Here is a 9338-nt window from a genome sequence, read left to right as displayed (position 1 = left end):
ATCAAAGCATTTAAAAATATGAAGTGCATATCGTTAAGGAACGAAATATTTGTCTACTACCACATGCATTTCTAATAGTCTTTCACTTGAAATTAATTCATTATGTAACCTATACTCAAATTTAGAATCAATTAACTGAATATTTTTAAAATACACCATAATTTAATTCAATATTTTTAATGACAGAACTCTACAATATTTACCTTTGATCAATCTATTCCTACAAGGCTTATATACTTATCTTTAGTTCAAAAACATTTTGTTCTGTTATACCTAGTTATTTGTTTTATTAAGGGTAGTTTTGTCTTGTTTATATCCTAAAAAGTAAACCATATTAAAGTCTTTATCGAAACAATCTTTTCTCATTTGCATGTTTAACTGACTCTGTACATTATCCAAAAATAATAAAAAAAGGTTATTATTAAAATAAACTCTTCATATGACTGATTCACCAATCAATTTCTGAATAAAAATGGAGTATTATCCTATTTTTTTTTCTCATAATTTCATTTATTATTATTTAGAGTATAATCATACATGTTACCTTACTATATATCAGTAGGTAACTTGTTTAAACTGGTAGAAATCTTTCTTTCTTTTTTCGTTTTGTTTTCAATGATCTAGAAAATATTTGAGTTAATACCTATTTATTTACTGAAAAATGATAATGTTAGCAATATAGAGAATAAATAAGTAAATATGATTATGAAAATCAATGATTTTAGGGTGCGTGTATACTAGTTAGTAAAATTGACATTTTCATTTGGCGAATTTAGACGATGAGATTAACATGATAAGAAAGAAAACAAAAAACTAATCGGAAAACAAAAAGATACACATGAAAATGAATAAAACTAGATGAGAAAAAAAAAATATTTTTTTATTGAGTAAAAGTATCAAAAAATTATTTTTATTCTCCTCCAAGTAACCGTAGTGGAATTATATATATAGTCAGCTAGAAGTGAACCGAGTGGTAACGCCATCGCTACGCCGTTAGTTTATAGGAATTATTGTTAAATTGAAATTGGACGTTGGGAGTGCATCGGAGTAGTTTCTTGAAATAGTGTATTGGAACACCAATATCGAATTTATTGTATTCAATATCATGACATAGTAGGCAGGTTGTTTCCGTTTGAGGTACATTTGTAAAAATAGCTGCAATATCTAGTGATGTCATCTACTTTAAGGTTACGTTGACACTTGACATTGAATCAACATAATCAAGCGAATCAGAAGTGATGTATCTATTGAGTTGATTTCTGACTGGTCATATAATTTTAGCTAACTATTTGATGATGGCATTCATTTATATTTGTAAAGTGAACACTTAGTTCTCCTACCTTCGTCTGCTTATTATTGCTTGCCTTTAACTTCTAGATCGTCGCACAACCAGCTTGTGATGCGTGAAGGTTTTGGACACTAAACTCATCATTTTGTTTTTTTAATAGACATTTATATCTGCTGAATCGCTGTAGATACGACTACACAGCTTGAGTTAGTGATTTCGTGTAGAAATTCTCTTTCTTTTTCAATGATTCAAAGGGTATCCATCTTAAATTATTTCAATCACCAGTAGGTTTGATCCACAAAGAGTCTTGGAAAATGTAAGTTAATAAACAGAATTTTGTTGTAGAAATTAAAAAAAAAGGTATAAATTAATTCGACAAATCAAGGCCTCACTCTAAAAACAGCCTGATTTTTTGAATGGATGATCATAAGTTCAGGATAAGCGTCAAATGTTGATTGGCGTTAATGTTTCAAATCTAACATTAATCAAACAGATGGTTTACGTCCATAGCTGTTAATTGTTATAAATACGACAAATAAGAAACAAATGACGTTTTAAGCAAGTGTATTTTATTGATCAAAAAATATCACTGTGAACGTACAAAAAATTAGATCGTCCTTAACTGTGATTATTGTTTATTATGCGTCCAAGATCGTTGTCGAAGCACTTCATTGGATACGACAAATAAAAGTTGAGTCTCTGGATACTCTCTAAGACGTCCTTCTAAATAATTAACAAATTCATCATCCGTTGATGCAACTACAACCGGTTTGCATAATTTAGAATCTAAATTAAAATATGAATATTTATCATCATGCTCTAATTTTCGTAAACCAATCCAATGACTTCCTGAATATGGCAATGTTAAATTAAAAATACGACGATTAGAAAATGTGTTCAGTATATATCCAAAAATATTATCAAAATTTAGATTATGCGCAGCTATTGTTTTGCGTTTATCGCACCAAACAATATCATATCCACATTGTTGAAGAGCAATAACTAGCACATTTGCATCATAATTCCCCAGTCCAAATACATTTCTATGTGGATTAATAAATGAACTGCTATTAAGATTATCAGCTATTTTATCTAAGCAATGTTTTGAAAATATTTTATCTTGAAATACATTATTCAGTGCATGCAATGCACAAAACATTTTAGATTGACGTTCATGGTAAATTTTATTTGAATCGTTCACTGAATTCATTCAAGATGTCATTTACCAGAATAATAAGTATAATTCAAGTAAACTAGTGTATAATACGGAAAAATTCCAAAAATTATCTGAAAAATAAAACAGAAAAGGAGTATAACTTATGTAGAATCTGAATAAGTTACAAGACTGGATTAATCTGGAAATTTCAAATAAATATGATACAAATAATCTGAATCAATCAGAAAATAGTAATACAAAAACTAAATAGTTATCAACAATGATAACACTGAGCGATATAATCTGCCATTCGACGAACAACCTGATACTCTTGCTTTCGTCCTTAAAGTACTTTATATTTTTGCTGTATTACAAAATTAAAGGTGTGTAAACCGGCTACAAATAAATGACACTTAATGGTTTCTCATATACAAAAATGTCAGTTAATAAGGTACCGGAAATGCCAAATAATTTATTTCTCTACAATTTAACTTAACATATAAAGTCCGTATAAAATCGTTGACAAGCCTAATAAGTCGGCCATTTTTTTGGACTTACAAAACACTAGTTAGATTGGGAAACATTTCTGTACATTTGCATGTTTTCAGAGTCAAGAACTACACCCTATTTGCATCCCTATACACATAAAAAGTGTGCATTTTGTCCGAATAAACACTAAACACAACTATTCGATTTAAACTTTACCGAACTTTTGATTCCCCAAGAATTGATAGTAACAATAATTATGAAACAGATGTAGATTCATCGTAAAATTTACAAAGTAAACAGCATTATCAACGTTGTTGAGTATGACCTGGAACCAACTCATAAGCTAATTTTTCATAAACACTAATTTAACTCAGTATTGTTATTATCTTGTAATTAAGCTTAATTATCTGATTTTTATAATGTAAATAAAGATGGACATTTCCTTTGCTTCTTAATAACGGATTTAACAGGTACAGATTCGTGTGCTTGGCTTTGATTCACACTACAAGCGTGAGGGCTGGTGACACTATCCGCCTAGTCAAACCAAAGGTGTAGTAGAGTTTAAACCTTTAAATCAGCATCCTAAAGTCTAACATCCTGGCTACTGAGCCACAGCTTTACATGAAGACTGGAATAATAATGAATCACCTGCACTAAGTATTCACCGGAATGAACTAAGCACTGAATGAATGGGAAACTGATGACTTTGGAGAATATTTCGGGCTAATTACTCTGTAGCTGTATCGTGAAGGGATTTTCACTGACACTTATGTGGTGGAAAGATTAGAAATCACTGAAGAACTAGATAAAAAAATTACTAAGGTAATCTAATGCTATAGCTTTAACAGCAATCCTCAACCATACTTTTCTGGAAGTAACGAACCCCGAAAGTAGCTGATACCTTGGCGTAGTGATCTGATTTGAATATCGTGATGAACCACTTGAGCTACATTAGCTGGAACACCGACTTTTTCAAAATCCATCATTTCAAGCATGCTGGTCAGCGATCGGTTGATCTAAGAGTGGTAAACTAAAGGTCCGAGAGTAAAGCTTTGCTAGCTGTATAGGGGTTAAATCGAGGTAAGGCATTTCTTCCCAGCGATCCTGTCCTCTGTCGATAGAATGAGGGCTTTGCAAAAGATCAACCCTAGAAATAAAATATCTTGCTCGTAGACTTTCGCTGCTGGTGATAGAGTTTAAAATTGTGAAGCCAAAAGATCTACAACTGGTAACAAATAAGCAGTGCGTAACCGATCTACAGCAGCTGTTTTCTGAGCTCTGAGGTCAAAGTCCTACACCGAGATCACTGCTAATTCAGTTTTCTTTTCACGCTCTTCAATAAGGAGTGTTCCTCAAAAGTACAGGCGACCGAGAGAGTAACATCTTCGCTCAAGGTTGTAAAAATAATCGAGGCAATGTAATAAATTAGACTTTGCAACGAATTTTTTCAAGCTTTTTAAACTTCGGTTTGGAAAACAAGCTTGGTGAAATTTTTATTTAAGCTGTTTCCATAATCCAAAAAACAGAGATTGTCTTGCCTCATAAATTTCTTGATCAGATTAGTTGAACAGAAACATTCAGGCCGAGTTCTCCACACATATTAGTCAAAAAGTGCATTTTTTGGGAATCCCAACAAGTGCATGACATATAAGGCGAAACATTATAGGTAACACAAAAACAAGTTTGACCAAGTCAAAAACACTCGACTGTTGTGCATAACTTAACACTAAATACATCCATGAGTAAAATTGAGTTCTGTCACATAAAGTCAATTGACCGAAAAGTTTCACGGCTTAAAGCAGGATTGAAATGCTGTTATGAGTAGTTTTGAGAGACTTTTTATTTTATTACACTGGTGCATATCAGTGACGTGGTGTATACACGAAGAAAAGTTTAATATTTAAAAATGCTTAATTGATAAAACAGTACAGTGAAGCATGTGAAAAATGGCGCTGTTAGAAATTTTGATGTTCCAACCAGTTCACTTACATAGATTTAGGTAGCACGGTAAATCAAAAGTACCCTAGACTTATTGTGTACCCTTGAAACTATCATCAGACGACCAGTAACGAGATACCAAAACCGAAGTGATTTGCCATGGCTCATAGCAAAATGAAAGGAACACTTAGTAAGAACTATTAGTGTGATTTGGTAGGCGTCAAGATCTATAGACCTTTCAAGACTTATAAGCCTCATTAACCATCATGAATATAATTGGTTACACAAGACCCCTAAAAATACAGAGTAAAAAGTGCGCTCAACCAACAACAAGACAATTTCACTGCCGTTATATGTATATATGTATATATATATATATATATATACATATATATATATATATACAGGAGTATACTCACGCATATCAGTGAAGAAAACCTGTATTACTAACCGGGAAAAATTTTGAGATGTACAGGCCTTAATATTTAAGTTAACTAGACAAACGTCTAGGGAAAAGTCATGAAAACTTAGTTATTATAGTAGAAAAACCAAATATGTAAAATTACAATGAATTCTTTGCGTTTCAAATCGTCGCAGTTGCTGTGACCTTGAAAACTTGAGTATTGCAAACAAGGAATTTTGGTCCAAAAACTTTGCTCCGGTGGATTTATTAATTGATTGTTTAATATCACATTGAAACGATTACTACAGTGTTTGTCATTTCCTCAGATAACAACTTTTGTTTTTAATCTTGCTGGATCCTCAGGTATCAAACATCAGTAAAATGAGTTGCTCAATAATGACATGCAAGGTACTCAGCTCTAGGTCTGCTGCAAATGAGCTTGGGTGGACTCTACGAAACATAACCGCCCTATGTCTTTCTAAATTTAGTTAGTTCAAAGAATGCAATTTTAACCTTCAGAAGCAATTTGAGTAGGATTAATATCTTAGAACTAATTGGTTTTATTTCTCGTCTTATTTCATTTCAAGGTGTAGAGTAATTGAAACGTCCATGGGCGCTAGCCAAATCATCTGGCAGTGAGGTCACTGAATGTCAACCAGTCCATCGATGCTCATTAAGGTGAAGGTAAACAACTGTTCATCAGATAATTGCAAGTCATGGACTGGACCACTTATTTATCTGTTCATTTGAAAACATAATTACTGGTAATAAGAGATGCCGAATACATACGAGCCACACAAGCCACTTGATTTATGTGTGGGCTGGTTTATTTTCCGAATGCACAGACCGAAGTAGGTGGTTTTCATAAGGAGCCACACTCAGAGCCTTTGACCAAAGGGTCTGATCCACAATGCAGTAGCCAACTTTAAGCGATACATCCTCATGGCAGCCGATGACCGACAATAGATTCATACGCATTTTGTTCCCTCAGAATCCTGGATCCCATGTGCATCATTGGTTTGGAGTCACGGTTTTCTAACTCCCCTACATGGATCCTCCAAAGCACTGGACATCGCTCTTTGTCCTCTCAATTTCCTTACCATCAGCACCGCCTCCAGAAGGCAGTGAGTAGGATGTTCCTGAGTGTCTGTATACATGTGGTCACGTGAGATCTTTGCTAGGGAGAGAAAGCTTAATCTTCCTACCCTCGGCAGTACCAGGGCATTCGGGGGCCCTGGATCATACAGTGTTGGTCACACTTTTTCCCTTGTACCTATTTTTCACTAGCATGTTTCCGCGATAACTTTATTTGCGTTTTATAATCATCATAGCAGCCATCGTTTCTAGATACGATGAAAGAGTAATTCGCTTTTAGTACTAACTGCGACGTGTGACTTCAACGTTAGCTGGTTGATCACACAATTCCCATTTAACTCTAGTAGGCCCCCAATCATGCGACACAGATCATCTAGTATAGTGATCTACAAAGAGAATAGCATGTTTCCTGAGGCGAGAGGAAATGGAGAAAGGTATTTTACTGACGGGATCTTAATTAAGTGGTGTAAACAATTTCGAAGATGGCTGAAGTTTCAACGTTCATTGTAAAGCAGCGCAAATAGTTGGTGCATATTTCAATAGATGATAATCAAGGTTACTTAGTGGACCATCAATAAGTAACGAAAAACAAAAGAACTCATGGATGAGGCTTCATGGTACTTAGCTCAAAATTTAAGACTAATGAATTAATGTATACAGCAGTGTCACGTGTTTAAACTCTGATAGTATTTAGGCCTGTAGGGATCTAATCAGGCACTCACTCATTCGTTGTGAGTGCTATTTGTTCAGTTCTGTAAACGTGATGCAGTCAGCAAAAGCGTTGATCACCCAGTTAAAGATTGTGACACTAAAATTCATAAACTTTTACTAACAGGTAGAGAATAAGTTTCAGAATGCATCTTTTGAAAATAGGAAAGGGTATGATTTAGAAAAAATTGTTCAACAAGTGGACTTAAACACTTCTTAATTTAATGTTCGTACCTGCCGCAATATAAATGTTTATATGATAAGCTTTTGTACAAAATAGAAGAGGTGAAATAAGAAACCCATTCCTGCTTGCAATAGTAAACGTCTGTCATCACGTTTTAACCTCAGTCCGCGTCATATATGAGCATTACGAAGGAGTTCGATCTAGAGATATATGAATGTTTAGGGATCACTGATCTTAATAGTACATCAACTGATGTCAGTTTTTGAGAATACAGTCTACAAATCAAACCGGTTACGCAAAGCTTCCTCTGTATATTTAAATAGTGAATGCAAAGCCTTATCAAATGTGATAATGGATATAATGCTGATTTGTGGTTATTGAAGTATTCGACATGGCTACACTTGACCTCAATGAATTTGTCCAACAGTGAAAGTGTCTCTAAGATTATCTAGGTTGTTTTTGTACAGCTCGGCATAAAATTAGAGCATCTTCTGTATGCTTTGTAACATTAACCTGGTGGAAGATATTGCTATTATTGTTAACGCCACCAAACGAATCTAAACACGAAATATTTGTTATGTTCTAAAATTAATTTTCTACCCAACACCACAATTTCGCTGTCATGCAAACAGTTATCGTAAAAAGAGTTTCGAATAATTTGAAGGATGTGTAAAAATCCAACAGACTCATGCAAGAAGAGATTCGCAAAGCAGTATTCCGTGATATGAAATATTTTATAGGTAAAATGGAGCAATAGAAGCATATAGAACAAGCTACTAATAAACTGTCAGTGATATCACACGGAATCATTTTAAATTAGTTACTTAAGATATTCCGGAAACAACGGAATGTACGAATACGAGTTTGCCCATATCCTACTTATAGTGGAGTGAAGATTAATAAGATTGTAAGCAGTATTATTTAGGATATTCAATTTGTTTAAACTGGGAAGGAAATGTTGAAACAGAAAGACAAGGACCCTACATGATTTTTGTTGAGGTCTGGAAGGATTTACACTTCTCAAGAGCACCTCTAATTGAATTCATGGAAATTACATTCATCAAACACATCCATAAACTCAGTAAACTGCATATATCTAGATTATTTATTTATTCATTTAAACACATAAATATTGGTACAAGGAAGCACCAGATACATATGCGCCATACAAATCTCATCCGATTTGCTTGAGGGCTGTGATACTGCCCAGGTGCCCGAACTGAAGCAGGTGGTTTTCTTAGGGGGCCACACCCGGAGCCTTTGAACGAAAGGTCTGATCCACAAGGCAGTGGAGCATCGTGAGGAGATGCAGTCCCATGGTAGCCGTTGACCAGCAGCAGGTTCATTCGCCATTCGTTCCATCAGGATACTGGAGCCCATGTGCACCATTGGTTTGGAATCAGGGTTTTCCAACTCCCCTAGGTGGACCCTCCATGTCCACCAACCTGGTTAAAGCGCCGGACATTCGCTCTTCGTCCTCTCACTTTCGTAAACAACACTCCCGCCACGAGAAGGCAGTGAGTAAGACTTCCCTGGCAGAGGCTATATATTCGCGTGGCCATGTGAGAGCATTTCGAGAGGGAGAGTGGGCTCTCCCCACTCTCGGCCATACCAGGGCATTTGGGGGCAGGCCGCACTGATCATCATCGCGGTTGGTTGGCCAGGGTCAAGTTTGTTTGGCGTCCTGGTGATACGTACTATAGGACTGACCCCTAGAAGTACGATCTCTAGATACTATATATATATATATATATATTACGTAGGGTGTAAATTGATGACAACTAATAAAGTATGAGAGTTTCATAGTAATAATTTTAATGTGTTATCTCCTAATCTATGACTGATAAAGTATCACAAGTAACCGTGTTACATGGGACTATTAACCACGATATTTAAAAGATCTGGGGGGTGGACACATGTCAGCAAAGAGTTCTTTCCCTATATATATAAAGCAATCTTTTAACGAACTTTATTCGGTCATATTGGTTTCCGTCCATAACTTAACAGAATACCATATATGTAGTCAGTTATCATTAATGAAATAAGTATGGGGACTTACAACTTTGTCTTTAATGTT

The 9338-nt window shown here is 34.9% G+C and overlaps 1 protein-coding gene across 1 annotated transcript; it reads right to left on the bottom strand.

Annotated features, from left to right (window-relative positions):
* Positions 1-1242: 1242 nt before the first annotated feature.
* On the bottom strand, positions 1243-5475 carry Smp_060290 (family C86 unassigned peptidase (C86 family)). The gene is made up of 2 exons (XM_018789760.1): positions 5438-5475; positions 1243-2575 (listed from the first exon to the last, which is right to left on the bottom strand). The coding sequence occupies exon 2, from the start codon at positions 2496-2498 to the stop codon at positions 1917-1919; it is 582 nt and encodes a 193-aa protein (XP_018655171.1). The 5' UTR covers positions 2499-2575; positions 5438-5475; the 3' UTR covers positions 1243-1916.
* Positions 5476-9338: the final 3863 nt, after the last annotated feature.

This window comes from Schistosoma mansoni, chromosome W (assembly GCF_000237925.1).
Source record: "Schistosoma mansoni strain Puerto Rico chromosome W, complete genome".
NCBI lineage: Eukaryota > Metazoa > Platyhelminthes > Trematoda > Strigeidida > Schistosomatidae > Schistosoma > Schistosoma mansoni.
The sequence above is the reverse complement of the archived record's forward strand: the minus strand, read 5'-3'. Positions and strand labels throughout refer to the sequence as shown.

What these genes read in the sequence shown, in the direction of transcription:
- Smp_060290 (XM_018789760.1), bottom strand. Translation starts at nt 2,498, where the DNA reads ATGAATTCAGTGAACGATTCAAATAAAATTTACCATGAACGTCAATCT.